This window comes from Rana temporaria, chromosome 7 (genome assembly GCF_905171775.1).
Source record: "Rana temporaria chromosome 7, aRanTem1.1, whole genome shotgun sequence".
Taxonomy (NCBI): Eukaryota; Metazoa; Chordata; class Amphibia; order Anura; family Ranidae; genus Rana; species Rana temporaria.
Window position 1 is genome coordinate 5,178,675 of NC_053495.1, and position 19,714 is coordinate 5,198,388.

A 19,714-nucleotide genomic window follows, 5' to 3' on the forward strand; every position below is an offset into this window, starting at 1 on the left:
TCATCATTGGTGTGTCAGTGACACCTCCACGCGTTGCACAGAAGGGCGCCATAGTTGCAGGCAGACGCTTGCTCTGCTTTTTTTATAGCAAGTTGCCAATAGCAACAGGTTCATTAGTATGATGCGGCAACTCTGGTCTATCAGTTGTCCACAACCAATAAACAACAGCGATCACGATACAACGCGGACACGATTGGCGCACATATTTATTTATTACAAGTTCTTATATAGTGCCATCAATGTACACAGCACTTTACATATATATATATTGTGCATTCACGTCACATGTGGTCATCAATTTCCATGACTTTTGGTTACATGACCTACAATTGCACCAACACCCCCCTGCAGGGCACTCCTCAGCCCCCCCTGACTGACATTCCGTCACCACAGACCGACACCGCCAGCCATGAGCCTGGACACCATTGTCAGGAGGACAACAAAGCCACAGGGTGTGCCAAGATGGCGGCGGGGCACTTCCTGCGGTTACACAACAGAGGGGGGCCGAGAGCAGCGGGGGCACGACCACCACAACTTCCGGCCTGGCAGAGGGAAGCCTCTCCGCGCACGCGTATACAGCAGACAAAGGAGCGCGCAGTGCGCAGGCGCGGAGGGAAGCGGGCGTTGCCAGGGAGACGGGGGGAAGCGGCGCATGCTCGGTGTGTACCGCGTGCCGTCTCCATAGTGACGGCTGGAAGAGCTGCTGAGCAAGGAGCAGAGATGGAGGAGAGCCCGGTGCTGCTGTATGGAGAGGCTGAGGGCATGGTGCAGAGCCTGCAGAGCTTTCCCCTGAGGGACACCGGATCTGGGGGGTAAGGATGGGGGTCTGAGCTCTGGGGGGTGCAGAAGGGGGTCTGCGGGGGAATAGATGGGGGTCTGGACTCTGGTGGACGCAGAAGGGGGTCTGGGGGGTGCAGAAGAGGGTCTGCGGGGGAATAGATGGGGGTCTGGACTCTGGGGGGGTGCAGAAGGGGGTCTGCAGGGGGTAAAGAATGGGATCTGGTTGGGAATAGATGGGGGCCTGGGCTCTGGGGGGTGCAGAAGGTGGTCTGTAGGGGGATAGATTGGGGTCTGGCCTCTGGGGGGTGCAGAAAGAATGGGGTCTGAGGTTCTGAAAGGAAGAGGATGGGGATTTGAGGTTCTGGAAAGGAGACAATAGGGATCTGAGATTCTGGAAAGGATCGGATGGGAGACTGAAGTTCTGGAGACAAGAGGCTGGAAGTGTGAGGTTCTAAGGTTCTAGAGAGGTGAGGATGAGAATCTGAGGTTCTGGAATGGAGACACTAGTACTGTGAGGTTCTAAAGTGAGAGAGGATGGGGGTCTGAGGTTCAAGAGAGAATAGAGATCTGAGGTTCTGGTAGAGAGAGGACGGGGATCTGGAGCTCTAGAGGGGAGGGGGGGATCTGGAGCTCTAGAGGGGAGGGGGGGATCTGGAGCTCCAGAGGGGAGAGGATGGGGGTCTGGAGCTCCAGAGGGGAGAGGATGGGGGTCTGGAGCTCCAGAGGGGAGGGGGGGGTCTGGAGCTCCAGAGGGGAGAGGATGGGGGTCTGGAGCTCCAGAGGGGAGGGAGGGGGGTGGGGTCTGGAGCTCCAGAGGGGAGAGGATGGGGGTCTGGAGCTCCAGAGGGGAGGGGGGGGTCTGGAGCTCCAGAGGGGAGAGGATGGGGTTCTGGAGCTCCAGAGGGGAAAGAATGGGGGTCTGGAGCTCCAGAGGGGAGGGGGGGGGGGTCTAGAGCTCCAGAGGGGAAAGAATGGGGGTCTGGGGCTCCAGAGGGGAGGGGTGGGAGGGGGTCTGGGGCTCCAGAGGGGAGAGGATGGGGGTCTAGAGCTCCAGAGGGGAGAGGATGGGGGTCTGGAGCTCCAGAGGGGAGGGAGGGGGAGGGTCTGGAGCTCCAGAGGGGAGAGGATGGGGGTCTGGGGCTCCAGAGGGGAGGGGTGGGAGGGGGTCTGGGGCTCCAGAGGGGAGAGGATGGGGGTCTGAGGCTCTGGTGGAGAGAAGTTGAGAGTCTGAAGCTCTGGCTGGGAGAGGATGGGGGTCTGCGTTTATCTAAACCTTTTTCAGCATAGAGAATGCATGTAGTAATGGAGCAGAAGTCTCGTCTTCCACGTAGAAGTCACTGAGGATTAATTGGACGTCTCTTTCCTTCAGGTGGTTTAAGCAGCATGAATACATTGAAAAGCTGAACATGCAGGCCATCTTGAATGCCTCCACTGGACAGGAAGAGATCATCAAAGATCTTCTGGTCACCCATGGCAAGGTAATCTATATCATATAGGCTGAGTGACCACCAATGTCTGGCTCCTCTATGATTGGAGGACGGGCGGGTGAATGAAAGGTCCATTTCCTTCCTTCATAGAGCTCTTTTCATTCTGGGAACTCAGGGATATTTGTTACATAGTTGCATTGTTCCATCTTGGACCAACCATGTATAATACCTATGGGATTCCAGTCATTGTAGCTGACGCTGCTACTACAACGCTACTACAGTGATCCCTGCTCGCTACTTTTCTGGAAAATGAAAGTGCAGAGAAATTGTAAATCTTTGTTCTTGTCAAATAAAAAAACATATCGATGAAAAAATAATAAAAAAATTGCACATTGTCACTTGTCCCGTCTCTCTCGCAGATCCCCACATTGATCCGCCAACTGATCGGCACAGAGATCTGGAAACTCAAAGTCTTCCCCGTGTTATGCCGCCTGCAGGATTTCCAGCCCAGCAGCACCTTCCCCCTCTATATGGTGGTAAGTAGCATCTCAGCCCTTCCTCACAGTATCCAGACACTGGAGATCTGGGAGCTGACAATTATCTACGGCCCTGGTGTCCAACCTGCACCCCTTTGGCACTTTTTGTGTGGCCCTTGGGGGCCCCCCACAGACAGCTGTGTTTTCTTGTTTCCCTGTCATAGTAGTGATTCCTGGCAGCCTCATGGAATAGATCTCCAGTCTGTGACTATCTCCAGATCCCAATAGCGCCTTCGGCATGTCTGCAGTCTCTGACCATCTCCTGTAGTATGTCTGCAGTCTCTGACCGTCTCCTGTATTATGTCTGCAGTCTCTGACCGTCTCCTGTATTATGTCTGCAGTCTCTGACCATCTCCTGTATTATGTCTGCAGTCTCTGACCATCTCCTGTATTATGTCTGCAGTCTCTGACCATCTCCTGTAGTGTGTCTGCAGTCTCTGACCTTCTCCTGTAGTATGTCTGCAGTCTCTGACCATCTCCTGTAGGCTTACTGTAGTCTCTGACCATCTCCTGTAGTATGTCTGCAGTCTCTGACCATCTCCTGTAGGCTTTCTGTAGTCTCTGACCATCTCCTGTAGTATATCTGCAGTCTTTGACCGTCTCCTGTAGGCTTTCTGTAGTCTCTGACCATCTCCTGTAGTATGTCTGCAGTCTCTGACCATCTCCTGTAGGCTTTCTGTAGTCTCTGACCATCTCCTGTAGTATGTCTGCAGTCTCTGACCATCTCCTGTAGGCTTTCTGTAGTCTCTGACCATCTCCTGTAGTATATCTGCAGTCTTTGACCGTCTCCTGTAGGCTTTCTGTAGTCTCTGACCATCTCCTGTAGTATGTCTGCAGTCTCTGACCATCTCATGTAGTATGTCTGCAGTCTCTGACCGTCTCCTGTAGCATGTCTGCAGTCTCTGACCATCTCCTGTATTATGTCTGCAGTCTCTGACCATCTCCTGTATTATGTCTGCAGTCTCTGGCCATCTCTTGTAGTGTGTCTGCAGTCTCTGACCATCTCCTGTAGGCTGTCTGCAGTCTCTGACCATCTCCTGTAGTATGTCTGCAGTCTCTGACCATCTCCTGTAGTATGTCTGCAGTCTCTGACCATCTCCTGTACTATGTCTGCAGTCTCTGACCATCTCCTGTAGACTGTCTGTAGTCTCTGACCATCTCCTGTAGTGTGTCTGCAGTCTCTGATCATATCTTGTACCATGCCCACAGTCTTTGACTATATAGTATTACCTTGGATTACGAGCATAATTCGTTCCAGAAGAATGTTTGTAATCCAAAGCACTTGTATATCAAAGCGAGTTTCCCCATAGAAATCAATGGAAACTCTGATAATTTGTTCTAGTGTATGCAATACCGCATGTGGCCAGAGGTGGTGGGGGATGCCGGAGACACTCAGGAACAGAGTGTCTCAAAGCGTCTCCGAGTGTCACTGGCGCCCCCCCCCCCACCACCTCTGGCCATATGTGGTACTGCATGAGGGCCGCACTTAATTCCCACCATTAAGAAAAGTGGACCACCAATGACCTACGCCATGTCCTTTCTCTACAGATACATCATGAGGCCACCATCATTAACCTGCTGGAAACAATCTTCTATCACAAGGTAAGGATGATCGATATTCGCACACCCAGACCCAATGAAAACGCTGAATGCCAAACACATTAAAGCGGAACGAAACGCGTCGATTTAACTCTTTCCCAAGGAATGTCACAGTTGCTTGTGCTCTCAACCAATCTGTCACGCCATCAAATGGCTATTGTCATAACTGATCACATGTGCAGCACCATGGTAACCATAGAGCACTTCAACCCCTCAATACATGATAATATTTGGAACGCCCACTACTAATTTCCAACATTAAAGATATGGCACCAAATCTATAGTTGTCTCAAACTGGTCCATAAAGCGTTGACGTAAATATTGCATCACATTTCTTTGTTAAAAAAAAAAACAGATAAAAATTGCATCACACAATTTCCAACGTGTTTCGCCCAAGAAGGGCTTCTTCAGGAGGTTATTTTGTTCTGTAGAATGGAAACCATGCAATAGGAATTATATAGACGTGTGTTCTGTGTCACACATGTCCACATGTCTATATCAATTATATTGCATTGTTTCCATTCTACAGAACAAAATAACCCACTGTCATCCTGAGGAAGCCCTTCTTGGGTGAAACGTTTTGGAAATTATGCGATGGAATATTTCCGTCAACGCTTTATGGATTGTTTTTTTCTGGCACTTTTTGTTTACAAGTAGAAATCCTTTATTTTTTGGTCGAACCCCCCCCCCCCAAACACAATATATATATATATTTTAAATAATGTGTGTGTGTGTGTGTTTATTTTTTTATTTTAAGCAGGGGTGCCCAACCGCTGTGGCCCGCGACGCCCTCTGATGTGGCCCCGCCATGTCTTGCTCTGAGATGGCGGGTTGGAAAGCCCAGATCCAGACCCGCCATCTCCGAGCATCAGCGCGAAGAACGGAGCCACCGCTAGAGGAAGCACAACCAATGCTTCCTGTATAGCGCCGGCTCCTTCACAGGCGGACTGATACCAAATGTACTCCGCCTGTGACAGGAAGCTCTGCTCTCTACTGCAGCCGCATGCTTCTGTCACACTAATGCACGGGAACCCGCAATCTGGGACAGCAGCAGGCAGGGCCAGTCCCGGCCAGCAGTGCCAGTCCCCGCCAGCAGTACCAGTCCCCGCCAGCAGTACCCGCCAGTAGTACCAGTAACCACCAGCAGTCCCCACCAGCAGTACCAGTCCCCGCCAGCAGTACCAGTAACCACCAGCAGTACCAGTAACCACCAGCAGTACCCACCAGCAGTATCAGTACCCGCCAGCAGTGCCAGTCCCCGCCAGCAGTACCAGTAACCACCAGCAGTACCAGTAACCACCAGCAGTACCCACCAGCAGTATCAGTACCCGCCAGCAGTACCAGTAACCACCAGCAGTACCAGTCCCCGCCAGCAGTACCAGTAACCACCAGCAGTACCCGCCAGCAGTATCAGTACCCGCCAGCAGTACCAGTAACCACCACCAGTCCCCGCCAGCAGTACCAGTAACCACCAGCAGTCCCCACCAGCAGTACCAGTAAGCACCAGCAGTATCAGTACCAGTAACCACCAGCAGTACCCACCAGCAGTACCAGTCCCCGCCAGCAGTACCAGTAACCACCAGCAGTACCCACCAGCAGTACCAGTCCCCGCCAGCAGTACCAGTAACCTCCAGCACTACCCGCCAGCAGTATCAGTACCCGCCAGCAGTACCAGTAACCACCACCAGTCCCCGCCAGCAGTACCAGTAACCACCAGCAGTACCCACCAGCAGTACCAGTCCCCGCCAGCAGTACCAGTAACCACCAGCAGTACCCGCCAGCAGTACCAGTCCCCGCCAGCAGTACCAGTAACCACCAGCAGTACCCGATAGCAGTATCAGTACCCGCCAGCAGTACCAGTAACCACCACCAGTCCCCGCCAGCAGTACCAGTAACCACCAGCAGTACCAGTAAGCACCAGCAGTATCAGTACCCGCCAGCAGTACCAGTAACCACCAGCAGTCCCCGGCAGCAGTTTCAGTCCCCGCCAGCAGTACCAGTAACCACCAGCAGTACCAGTCCCCGCCAGCAGTACCAGCCAGTGGTATCTGACAGCAGTACTAGCAGGCAGTACCAGCCAGCAGTGCCAGCACCTGTCTGCAGTACTCAACAGCAGTATCAGCCCTGGAGGACAGCCAGCAGTAGCCACCAACCATAACCACCTGGGGGACAGCAGCAACCAGCTGCAGGAATCCTGAGAAAGAAGTGAAGATTGAGGTCAGTTGAGATGCAGGTAAACCTCTGTGCATCAGTGTGAAAGCGGCCTTAGGCCCATTTAACACGATCGGTCCGATCGGGTCTGCCTGTCTGATTTTCAAGCGGACCCAATTGGACCCTCCATTCACCTCTATAGAGCGGCATATGTAAACGGATTTGTGTCGGTTTACACCCGCCTATCTGCAATCCGATCTGATCTGATCCCCTTCTGTCTCGGTGGATCGGAGGGCCCTTAGGGTAGAGTGGGCTGCGTCTGTGTCTGCTCTACATATGCAGAGCGGACGCAGACCTTCCATCCGCCCGCTACGCTCATTGTGGCCCGCCACCCGTTACCAAGTCGCTAAAGTGGCCCTCGCTCCTCAAAAGTTTAGGCACCCCATGCCTTAGAGAATGGCAATCGTTGCAACTTTTTTATGTCACGGTATTTGCACAGCAAACTCAATAAAAAAAATGGAAATCCAGGGGGGGGTAAAATCCCTGATGTGTTATAACATTTCTATGGAAAAAATAATAAAAATGATTTTTTTGTGCTGCTTTTTTGAGAGACCCCCCCCCCCCCCCCCCCCCCCCCAGGCTGGTTTCAAGAATGTTTCCTCAGTTGTGTTTTTTTGTTTTCCTGGAGAAATGAGAAGATGTGAGCTGATTCCCTGAATGTGTCCGTATTGTGTGACAGGAAGTGTGCGAATCTGCAGAGGATCTGGCCCTGGATCTGATCGATTACTGCCACCGCAAACTCACTATGCTGGCATCAAAGGGTTCCTCGGGGGAGTTACCGAGCCAGGACAGGATGATAGCGGATGTGGCCAGTGACGTCTCTTCACTAGAGGTAAGCGAAGCGCTCGTTTACCGCATTACTCGCAATCCCAGGTTTCACAGTACAGGGTTTTGCACAGAGTGGCCCCGATCCTCCTCTTCTAGGATCCTCCTCTGCATCGCTTGCCCACACGGAGAGAGCCACTTTCCATGGGGGCACCCATGCGGGGGACGCGCTTCCGAGTTCTGCCGCTGCATCCATTGACACAGAGAGCAGGACTCGGCCCCCGCCCCAACACAACCGTGTCACTGGCTTTAAATGACAGCAGCGGAAGCCGATGGCTCCTGCTGCTATCAATCTATCAAATGAGGACCTGAGACAGCGGCCGGAGCTTCTGAGCTTGTTCTCGTCGCTGGAAAGACCGGGTTCAGGTAAGAAAGGGGGGGGCGGGCTGCAGCACAGCAGGTTTTTCACCTTAATGCATAGAATGCAAACCATGAGACTTTACAACTCCCTTAACCACTTAAGGACCGCCTCCTGCAGATATACGTTGGCAGAATGGCACGGCTGGGCACAAGCACATCCTCTTTAAGTGCCCAACCATGGGTCGCGGGCACGCTCCGGCCACCCGGTCCGAAGCTCCGCGGCCGCGGGACCCAATCGCCGCTGGAGTCCCGCGATCGGTCCCCGGAGCTGAAGGACGGGGAGAGCTGTATGTAAACATACCTTCCCCGTTCTTCACTGTGGCGCCGTCATTGATCGTGTGTTCCCTCATATAGAGAAGCACGATCAATGACGTCACATGTCCAGCCCCGCCCCCCTACAGTTAGAAACACATATGAGGTCACACTTGGCCCCTTCATCGCCCCCTAGTGGTTAACTCCCAAACTGCAATTGTCATTTTCACAGTAATCAGTGCATTTTTATAGAATTTTTTTGCTGTGAAAATGACAATGGTCCCAAAAATGTGTCAAAATTGTCCGAAGTGTCCGCCATAATGTCGCAGTCACGAAAAAAATTGCTGATCGCCGCCATTAGTAGTAAAAAAAATTTTTTTTATAAAAATGCAATAAAACTATCCCCTATTTTGTAAACACTATACATTTTGCACAAACCAATCGATAAACGCTTATTGCGATTTTTTTTTTTTTTTTTTTTTTTACCAAAAATATGTAGAAGAATACGTATTGGCCTAAACTAAGGAAAAAAAAACGTTTTTTTTAATATATATTTTTTGGGGACATTTATTATAGCAAAAAGGAAAAAATACTGCATTTTTTTTTCAAAATTGTCGCTCTATTTTTGTTTATAGCGCAAAAAATAAAAAACCGCAGAGGTGATCAAATACCACCAAAAGAAAGCTCTATTTGTGGGAAAAAAAGGACGCCAATTTTGTTTGGGAGCCACGTCGCACAACCGCGCAATCGTCAGTTAAAGCGACGCAGTGCCGAATCGCAAAAACTGGCCGGGTCCTTTACCTGCATTTTGGTCTGGGTCTTGAGTGGTTAACTATTGCTTATTGTAGAGATCATCACTGTTATAACTAGGGATGCACCGATTTATCAGCCAACAAAGTTTTCAGGAAGCTTTGTACAGCAGCCCGCTGGCCCCTCCCACCAGCCATGATGTGACCGCATTGCATAAAGAAGCACAGAGAGCCAATGATGACATCACAGAGAGCCAATGATGACATCACAGAGAGCCAATGATGACATCACAGAGAGCCAATGATGACATCACAGAGAGCCAATGATGACATCACAGAGAGCCAATGATGACATCACAGAGAGCCAATGATGACATCACAGAGACCCAATGATGACATCACTGGATCTAAAATAAGACCAAATAAATGTCAGTTTTATATTCTGAGCCGTTTTCCCTGCATGAAAATATTCTTCCACCTGTTCCAGGAACTGAAGCAACAATCTGAGGCTCTGGAGTTTGACATCGCCCTGAAGTGTCTGTCTGTCCTGCGTTACGTCACCGACCACACAGACAGGTGAGGGGGGGGGGGGGATGGTACGATGTCCGGTCATAGGAATAGATGAGAAGAGAGATATGAGATTCTTTGTCTCTTCACAGTCTGACGATTAGTGTGACCACCCGGCTACTGAACACCCACAACCTGCCCTGCGTCTTGGTGGAGCTTCTGCAGCATTGTCCATGGAGTCGGCGAAATAAAGGTACGCCGATTCACGAACGTACGTGCACCCGGCTGTAGTTTTTTACGTCGTTTGCGTACGTCGTTTTCGTCGTAAGGCTGCTCCTGCTATTAGGAGGCGCAGCCAATGTTAAGTATGGACGTCGTTCCTGCGTCGCGATTTAAATTTTTTACATCGTTTGTGTAAGTCGTCTGTGAATGGCGATGGACGCCATTTAAGTTCACGTCGATACCAATGACGTCCTTGCGACATCAATTACCGCAATGCACGTCAGGAAATTTTAGGGACGGCACATGCGCAGTACGTTCGGCGCGGGAACGCGCCTAGTTTACGCCGGCACCTTTTACGCTACACCGCCGCAACTTTATAGGCAAGTGCTTTGTGAATCAAGCACTTGCCCATAAAACTTGCGGCTGCGTAACGTAAATGTCATACGTTACGCCTTGCAGTTTTGCGCGCCCCTACCTGAATCTACCTCTATAACTTTTGCGCAAACCAATCAATATTCGCTTATTGCAATTTTTTTTTATTTTTTTTTTACCAAAAATAAGTAGAAGAATACGTATCGGCCTAAACTGAGGGAAAAAAAAAGCTTTTTTATATATTATTTGGGGATATTTATTATAGCAAAAAGTAAAAAATATTGCTTTTAAAAAAAAAAAAATGTCGGTCTTTTTTTGTTTATAGCGCAAAAAATAAAAGCCGCAGAGGTGATCAAATACCACCAAAAGAAAGCTGTATTTGTGGGGAAAGTGTCGCACGAACGCGCAATTTTCAGTTAAAGCGACACAGTGCCGAATCGCAAAAAAGTGCTCTGGGCAGGAAGGGGGTAAATTCTCCTCCTAGACATCCAATAGGATCGCCTGTCCTTTCAGACAATCGGGTGACCGGCGTCAAAACCCACTTCCTGATTGGCCAGGAGGAGTATCAGTTACAACAATGAATATAGGAAATCGGCAATTGAATTTTCAAATTTGATTCGAATTCAGATAATTTGTTATTTCAGACGAAATGTCGTTTCTTTGTTTCGGATCTGGTTACTATTGTAATTTGGAACTTTGTCGGAATTTGGATTCGGATACAAAACTGCACATGTCTACAGTCCTCGTGTTTTCCTCTCCTCTCCCCCCAGCAGGTCAGCTGCAGAAGTACGAGAACGGCCGCTGGTTGTCTGTGCCGGCAGAGGACCAGCAGAAGATGACCAAACTGGACGGTCAGGTGTGGATCGCGCTCTACAATCTTCTCTTGAGGTCGGAGTGCCAGCAAAAGTACAACATCAATAACTTCACCAAAGGACAACTGCTGAAGGTAACGCACATTGCAGGGGGTCCTAGTACAGGACAGCGCCATCTAGTGGGAGGTGACAGTTATAGGTGGAGTCTGGCAGGATAGGCCGCTAGCTGGTTTCTTATCACTCTTAGGGACACCATCTTTAAAATCTCCCTGATATAGTTCCCGGCTCTATTCTCCCCCACCATGGTGTAAAAAATCCAGCAGGGATGGTGGGAAACTCCTCATAATGGGGCACAGCGGGTGTACAGACCCGAGAACTCAGCACAGGGATGGTGGGAACCCCTCATAATGGGCACAGAGGGTGTACAGACCCGGGAACTCAGCACAGGGATGGTGGGAAGCCCTCATAATGGGCACAGCGGGTGTACAGACCCGGGAACTCAGCACAGGGATGGTGGGAACCCCTCATAATGGGCACAGCGGGTGTACAGACCCGGGAACTCAGCACAGGGATGATGGGAACCCCTCATAATGGGCACAGCGGGTGTACAGACCCGGGAACTCAGCACAGGGATGGTGGGAACCCCTCATAATGGGCACAGCGGGTGTACAGACCCAGGAACTCAGCACAGGGATGGTGGGAACCCCTCATAATGGGCACAGCGGGTTTACAGACCCAGAAACTCAGCACAGGGATGGTGGGAACCCCTCATAATGGGCACAGCGGGTGTACAGACCCGGGAACACAGCACAGGGATGGTGGGAACCCCTCATAATAGGCACAGCGGGTGTACAGACCCGGGAACTCAGCGCAGGGATGGTGGGAACCCCTCATAATGGGCACAGCGGGTGTACAGACCCGGGAACTCAGCACAGGGATGGTGGGAAACCCTCATAATGGGCACAGCGGGTGTACAGACCCGGGAACTCAGCACAGGGATGGTGGGAACCCCTCATAATGGGCACAGCGGGTGTACAGACCCGGGAACTCAGCACAGGGATGGTGGGAACCCCTCATAATGGGCACAGCGGGTGTACAGACCCAGGAACTCAGCACAGGGATGGTGGGAACCCCTCATAATGGGCACAGCGGGTGTACAGACCCGGGAACTCAGCACAGAGATGGTGGGAACCCCTCATAATGGGCACAGCGGGTGTACAGACCCGGGAACTCAGCACAGGGATGGTGGGAACCTCTCATAATGGGCACAGCGGGTGTACAGACCCGGGAACTCGGCACAGGGGTGGTGGGAACCCCTCATAATGGGCACAGCGGGTGTACAGACCCGGGAACTCAGCACAGGGATGGTGGGAACTCCTCATAATGGGCACAGCGGGTGTACAGACCCGGGAACTCAGCACAGGGATGGTGGGAACCTCTCATAATGGGCACAGCGGGTGTACAGACCCGGAAACTCGGCACAGGGGTGGTGGGAACCCCTCATAATGGGCACAGCGGGTGTACAGACCCGGGAACTCAGCACAGGGATGGTGGGAACCCCTCATAATGGGCACAGCGGGTGTACAGACCCGGGAACTCAGCACAGGGATGGTGGGAACCCCTCATAATGGGCACAGCGGGTGTACAGACCCGGGAACTCAGCACAGGGATGGTGGGAACCCCTCATAATGGGCACAGCGGGTGTACAGACTCGGGAACTCAGCACAGGGATGGTGGGAACCCCTCATAATGGGTGCAGAACCAGGAATTTAGCGATCCCTCAAACATGACTTCTCAACAGATATAAGAACCTGAAATCTCAGTATGGGATAAATTATTCTTTAAGAAAGACTTCTAAATATAACCGACCTTCTGATTGGTTGCCGTCAGTTGCTGCTCCACCCACCCCCCGACTCCACTGACATACTTGTCTATACTGCAGTTGATGACATCATCATTCATTACCCATAAAAAGTGTTTATTTTGTTTTTTCAGCTTCGTTCTTTTCTTACTGAAGTCCTTGTTGACCAACTTCCAAACTTATTGGAGCTGCAGAGATTCCTGAGCCACCTGTCTGTGAGTGAGCCGGCTCCGCCCAAGAAGGAGCTGATCCTGGAGCAGGTACGGCGGGCGGCGGCGCTATCAGGGGGGCGTGATGCTGTCAACAGACAGGCGCCCTGCTAATTTATACCAGATCCCAAATGTTCTATTCTCTTCTATTCAATTATTTTATATTCTATCCATTATTTTCTAGTCCATTTTATTATATTCTTTTATTTTCTATTCCGTTTTACTCTATTCCTTTTTATTATTCTATTTTATTATTTTCTATTTTATGTTATTATTTTATTTTCTATTCTGTTTTATTCTATTCTTTTTGAATTTCAAAAGATGACTATATTATGTCTATTTTATTCTATTCAAATCTATTCTATTTTTTTTTCTATCCAATTCAAATCTATTCTGTTCTTTTTATTTTCTATTCTATTCTTTTTTTTTTCTTTTCATAAATATATTCTTTTATATTCTGTTCTATTCTCTTTTATTTTATTTACATTCCTTGTAATAGAAATAAAGTGATCCAAAAAAAAAAAAGTAAAAGGACAAAGTATATTTAAATTAAATAAGATTTTTTTTTTTTTTAAACCACTTGACCACTGTGCACTTAAACACCCAATTATCAACTTTCGGTGCTCTCACATTTTGAATGACAATAACTCAATGACAATAAGTCAAACAACACTGTATCCATATGAGATTTTCGTCCTTGACACTGGCAGTGAAGGGGTTAACCTGTAGGGGGGCGCTGAAGGGGTTAAGTGTGTCCTAGGGAGTGATTCTAATTGTTAGGGGGCGTTGCTATAAGTGACACGTCCCTGATCGCTGCTCTCGATGAAAGGGAACAGACGATCAGTGCCATGTCACTAGGAAGAACGGGGTTGCGAGCGCGCCGTCCGCGTCAAATTAAAGCGGACGTACCTGTACGCCCATTTGCCCAGCCGTGCCATTCTGTCGATGTAAATCAGGGATCCTCAAACTACGGCCCTCCAGCTGTTGTGGAACTACACATCCCATGAGGCATTGTAACACACCGACATTCACAGACATGACTAGGCATGATGGGAATTGTAGTTCCTGAACAACTGGAGGGCCGTAGTTTGAATACCCATGATGTAAATGATCGTGAGGCGATCCTTAAGCGGTTAAAGTGTATTTTTTTCCCCCCCAAAAAATCGTGTTTGAAAATCCGTTGCGCAATACCGTGTGACATTAAAAATTGCAACGATCGCCATTTTATTCTCTAGGGTCTCTTCTAATAAATATATATATGTGTATAATGTTTGGGGGGTTATAAGTAATTTTCTAGCAAAAAAATACTGATTTAAACAAAAAGTGCCAGAAAAGCCTGGGTCAGCAGGTGGTTACACAAGGTAATATCGTCTCTCCCTCCTCTTGTTCTAGGTGCCCGAGGTTTGGGATTCCATCATGAGAGAGAATTCTGGGAAATGGAAAGCCATAGCAAAGCACCAGGTGAAGAATGCGTTCTCACCCAGCGAGGAGGACCTGCGCTATCAGGCACAGAGGTCGGTGTCACATGTTTCTCACACAGTGTAAAGGTTCTTCCTACCCATACCCGCCTCACCCCCAACCTTTCCCGTATCTGCAGGTGGGCGCAGACCTACAACATGGATGTGATGGAGACGCTGGCGCCGGACAAACCCAAGTGTGGGGGGTGCGGGGCGGAGGCCAGCAAGCGCTGCTCCCGGTGCCAGAGCGAGTGGTACTGTGACAGGTGAGTGCCAAGGCTGGAAGAGAGGCCTCTGCTGACCTTTCTAGGCTTCTGTAGTGGACCTGTCTATAACATCACAAGTCTGTATATAAACACCCCCATTGCAATATTCAGCAACACTATCATTCTGCAGAAAGCGCAACCTTTTTATTATTATAAAAAATAAAAAAAAAGTGCCTGAGCTCCAGTCAGTGACTTGGTGTAGATCAGGGATATGCAATTAGCGGACCTCCAGCTGTTGCAAAACTACAAGTCCCATCATGCCTCTGCCTCTAGGTGTCATGCTTTTGGATGTCAGTGTCTTGCTATGCCTCATGGGACTTGTAGTTCTGCAACAGCTGGAGGTCCACTAATTGCATATCCCTGGTGTAGATTTAGATCAGACATCACCAAATAGCGGATCGCGGTCCAGATCCGGACTGAGACACTGTTCCATCCGGACCACAAGCTTTTAGTAGATGCTTTTTTCCCCCATACTCCGCCGCTGGCATTATCGCAGCAGAGCGGAGCGCAAGAGGCAGGACAATTCCGGACGGAGGGCGGGTGACACAGCAGCACTGGACGGAGGGTGGGAGGCTTAGCAGCACTGGACGGAGGGTGGGAGGCTTAGCAGCACTGGACGGAGGGTGGGAGGCGCAGCAGCACTGGACGGAGGGTGGGAGGCGCAGCAGCACTGGACGGAGGGTGGGAGGCTTAGCAGCACTGGACGGAGGGTGGGAGGCTTAGCAGCACTGGACGGAGGGTGGGAGGCGCAGCAGCACTGGACGGAGGGTGGGAGGCGCAGCAGCACTGGACGGAGGGTGGGAGGCGCAGCAGCACTGGACGGAGGGTGGGAGGCTTAGCAGCACTGGACGGAGGGTGGGAGGCTTAGCAGCACTGGACGGAGGGTGGGAGGCTTAGCAGCACTGGACGGAGGGTGGGAGGCTTAGCAGCACTGGACGGAGGACGGGAGGCTTAGCAGCACTGGACGGAGGGTGGGTGACACAGCAGCACTGGACGGAGGGCAGGAGGCGCAGCAGCACTGGACGTAGGTTTTGAGGCGCGGCAGCACTGGACGTAGGGCGGGAGGCGCGGCAGCACTGGACGTAGGGCGGGAGGCGCGGCAGCACTGGACTGAGGGTGGGAGGCGCGGCAGCACTGGACGTAGGGCGGGGGGCGCGGCAGCACTGGACGTAGGGCGGGAGGCGCGGCAGCACTGGACGTAGGGCGGGAGGCGCGGCAGCACTGGACGTAGGGCGGGAGGCGCGGCAGCACTGGACGGAGGGCGGGAGGCGCGGCAGCACTGGACGTAGGGCGGGGGGCGCGGCAGCACTGGACGTAGGGCGGGAGGCGCGGCAGCACTGGACGGAGGGCGGGAGGCGCGGCAGCACTGGACGTAGGGCGGGAGGCGCGGCAGCACTGGACGGAGGGCGGGAGGCGCGGCAGAACTGGACTGAGGGTGGGAGGCGCGGCAGCACTGGACGGAGGGCGGGAGGCGCGGCAGCACTGGACGGAGGGCGGGAGGCGCGGCAGCACTGGACGGAGGGCGGGAGTGGGAGCTGCCTGAGTTGACTTTTCAAGTTAACCAGTAGGTGATTGGTTGCTAGGACGCAGGGCGGTCATAGCAACCAACTTCCAATTTGTTAATATGAAAAGTTAACACCGGCAGCTCATGCTCCCACCCTGCATTCGAGGCTGCTGTTCCTCCCACCCTCAGTCCGGAATTGTCCTGCCTCCTCTCGCTCTCTGCTTTGTGTAAGGGGGTTATACTAATAAAGAAAAATTATTCAGCGCTGGAATGTAAATATAAACTAAAAAATGCAAGCCAGCACTAAGGTAAATTCAAATAAAACACCTCACATTGACATCTAATAATAATAGTGCAGCGCAAAACAAACAATTTTAAACTATACATACAGAAAGTTAAAACATATGATATATGATATATAATTGAAAATTATATAATAAAGTCCATATAAAGTGCTCAAGTGCAAAAAGATGATCCAAATCGGAATATAATAGTGCAAAAATCCAAAGGGTGATATCCAGAAGGAACCTCCACCAAATAGCAGGAATGGCCTCTCACCTTACAACTTCGACCTGCAATAGGTCACAAAGCATAATCAGAGAACCACCTGTTCTCAGAGGACAGCAAGCAATGCAGCAGTAGAACCACGATATCAGTCAGACTCAGGATCAGGACATGGCAATCAGGGCATAAAAAACAAAGGAGAGGAAATCTAGTGCTCTCTGAAGCCAAAATACATTTATTTAAGAATAAAAAACGAATACACTCACTGTATAAGCACTCTCAAACGAGTGCAGCGAAACAGCATAAAACATCCATAAAAGCATGGGTTTCAGTCTAGGTCGGCGATCGCGGTTGACGTCTCATGTGGCCCCTTCCCCTCGTACGACGTTACGTCCCTATGAGCGGGACTTCATCAGCGTGGGGTGAAAAAAGGCTGCCTTTTTTCACCCCACGCTGATGAAGTCCCGCTCATAGGGACGTAACGTCGTACGAGGGGAAGGGGCCACATGAGACGTCAACCGCGATCGCCGACCTAGACTGAAACCCATGCTTTTATGGATGTTTTATGCTGTTTCGCTGCACTCGTTTGAGAGTGCTTATACAGTGAGTGTATTCGTTTTTTATTCTTAAATAAATGTATTTTGGCTTCAGAGAGCACTAGATTTCCTCTCCTTTGTTTTTTATGCCCTGATTGCCATGTCCTGATCCTGAGTCTGACTGATATCGTGGTTCTACTGCTGCATTGCTTGCTGTCCTCTGAGAACAGGTGGTTCTCTGATTATGCTTTGTGACCTATTGCAGGTCGAAGTTGTAAGGTGAGAGGCCATTCCTGCTATTTGGTGGAGGTTCCTTCTGGATATCACCCTTTGGATTTTTGCACTATTATATTCCGATTTGGATCATCTTTTTGCACTTGAGCACTTTATATGGACTTTATTATATAATTTTCAATTATATATCATATATCATATGTTTTAACTTTCTGTATGTATAGTTTAAAATTGTGTAAGGGGGGACAGAGGACACTACTTCCGGTTGGGGGATGGGTGATGTGAAGGGGGGCAGTGCTGTGGGGGAAGGTGGTTGATGTGAAGGAGGCAGAGCACACTACTGTTGGGGGTGATGCGAAAGAAGGGCAGTGCTGGATTGGGGTGGTTATGTAAAAGGGGGGGCAGTGCAGGGGGGGGGATTTCAAGGGGAGCAGTGCCATATGTGGGAGAAGGGAAGGGGGGGAGAGATGTGAAGGGGGCAGTGCTGTGTGTGTGTGTGTAGTGATGTGCAGGGAAGGCAGTGCTGAGATGGGGGGGGGGGGGGGGGGTGGTGATGTAAAGGGGGAGAAGTGCTGTGGGGGGGGGGGGAGTGATGTAAAGGGGGAGAAGTGCTGTGGGGGGGGCAGGGACGTGAAGGGGGCAGTGCTGTGTGTGTGTTTGTAGTGATGTGCAGGGAAGGCATTGCTGTGTGTGGGGGGGGTGGATAAATGGAAGGCAGTGCTGAGATGGGGGGGGGGGTGATGTAAAGGAGGAGAAGTGCTGTGGGGGGGGGGAGATGTGAAGAGGGGCAGTGTTGTAGGGGTAAGTTGGTGTGAAGGACCTCCATGAATTGTGAATTCACTACCCCTGGTTTAGGTGATGTCGTTCAGTCTGCTGCAGGCAGGAGGAAGCGTTTCCTCAGTCTCTCCTTCCCCCCCAGAAATCAGATTGTAACAAAGTGAGAGGATGCAGCAAGAGCTGATCTATGTCAGACATTTGTAAACACGACCAAAACCCGCACAGGCACCGGGATTTACATCATCTCTGGCCCAGGAGAGAGTAGCCGGTGACCCTGGATGATGCCTCAATAAAGATGGCGATGACCTTCTGGAAAGAAAAGCAGATGAAAGCGTTGTCAGGGGGAAAACTTTATTGTTAGTGACAGATACAATACCTGGAGGCGTTACATGAACACATTACTGAGTATTCTGCACCTAACATTGCTGTCTGATCCTTCAATCCCCGATCTTCTCTCTCATGGTAGGCAGTGCCAGGTGAAGGATTGGCAGAAGCACAAGAAGGCCTGTGATCTGGTCAGCGAGGCTGCGAAGAAGATGAAGGAAGGAATGGAACCCCCGGGCCGGGTGTGACCCGCAGGAAGGGACATGAGGGGCTTTTATGACATCACAGTCAGCCAGTGTTGGAATGACCAGCGTGCAGTACTTCTAGGAACCTGCAGGTGGTGAACAAGAGATACGAGTGTAACTGCAGCCTTAGATTCTCCAGCTGCCAAATAACTACAAGTCCCAGCGAGACTGGCGGACAATCTGGCACTTATAGACTGGCAACAGCTGGAGAGCCTCAATTTCTGTACTCCGGCCTTCTACCGCCATGACTGGAGATCGCTGCCAGCGACATAATCTGCAGAGATCTTCATTTATTTATTTCCAAATTCCTCCATCACATCACATGTTCTTTCTGCCCAACCCCCGCAATGATAATATAGATTGCCAAGAGTAACAATGTTTCTATGACTTTACATTTGTTTTTAGCTGTTTTTTTTCCATTGTTGGTAATGATGTCATTGCTGGGTGTGGTTTCACCTTTGGGTGGAGTATTTATTGCTGGAGTTGTACCCTTGTTGTTAACCTTAAAGTGTTACTAAACCCAGGACCCTGCATTCACTATATCTGGTCTCCCCAGGACTCTGCAGTCACTATATCTGGTCTCCCCAGCACCCTGCATTCACTATATCTGCTCTCCCCAGGACTCTGCATTCACTATATCTGCTCTCCCCAGGACCCTGCAGTCACTATATCTAGTCTCCACAGGACTCTGCATTCACTATATCTGGTCTCCCCAGGACTCTGCATTCACTTTATCTGGTCTCCCCAGGAGCCTGCAGTCACTATATCTGGTCTCTCCAGGACTCTGCAGTCACTATATCTGGTCTCCCCAGCACCCTGCATTCACTATATCTGCTCTCCCCAGGACTCTGCATTCACTATATCTGCTCTCTCACAGTACACAGAACATGGAAATGCAATAGTTTTAGTAAAAATAAACTGCTAAATACCTTTTATCATCAGCAGTATATAGCAGTCTTGTGGCTTCTATCAGTGTCTGATTAAAGCTTGTAGGAGGAGTTTTCATTCTCCTCTGACAGTCCTATGAGGCTGCAGGACCCCTGACCCGCTCTGTCTGGACAGTGCTGATTGGCCCTGTGCTGATCACATGCACTCTCCCAAGAAAAGAAAAAAAAAATCTCTAGCAATATATACCAAACTGAGCA

At 50.4% G+C, this 19,714-nt stretch overlaps 1 protein-coding gene across 2 annotated transcripts; it reads left to right on the forward strand.

Moving 5' to 3' along the window:
• Positions 1 to 670: 670 nt before the first annotated feature.
• Positions 671 to 19,088, forward strand: ZMYND10 (zinc finger MYND-type containing 10). 2 transcript variants are annotated; one of them, XM_040358579.1, is made up of 12 exons: positions 671 to 812; positions 2,150 to 2,258; positions 2,627 to 2,743; positions 4,292 to 4,345; positions 7,233 to 7,385; positions 9,227 to 9,315; positions 9,399 to 9,499; positions 10,611 to 10,786; positions 12,648 to 12,773; positions 14,115 to 14,236; positions 14,320 to 14,445; positions 18,467 to 19,088. In XM_040358579.1, the coding sequence occupies exons 1-12, from the start codon at positions 721 to 723 to the stop codon at positions 18,570 to 18,572; spliced, it is 1,371 nt and encodes a 456-aa protein (XP_040214513.1). In that variant the 5' UTR covers positions 671 to 720; the 3' UTR covers positions 18,573 to 19,088. The 2 variants fall into 2 exon arrangements, with proteins under 2 accessions (XP_040214513.1, XP_040214514.1); XM_040358580.1 differs by having other exon boundaries at positions 672 to 812; positions 10,614 to 10,786.
• The last annotated feature ends 626 nt before the right edge of the window (positions 19,089 to 19,714 follow it).

Coding starts and splice junctions, on each gene's coding strand:
- ZMYND10 (XM_040358579.1), top strand. CDS start 721: ATGGAGGAGAGCCCGGTGCTGCTGTATGGAGAGGCTGAGGGCATGGTG. Junction 813..2,149: donor AGGGACACCGGATCTGGGGG/GTAAGGATGGGG, acceptor TCTTTCCTTCAG/GTGGTTTAAGCAGCATGAAT. Junction 2,259..2,626: donor TTCTGGTCACCCATGGCAAG/GTAATCTATATC, acceptor TCTCTCTCGCAG/ATCCCCACATTGATCCGCCA.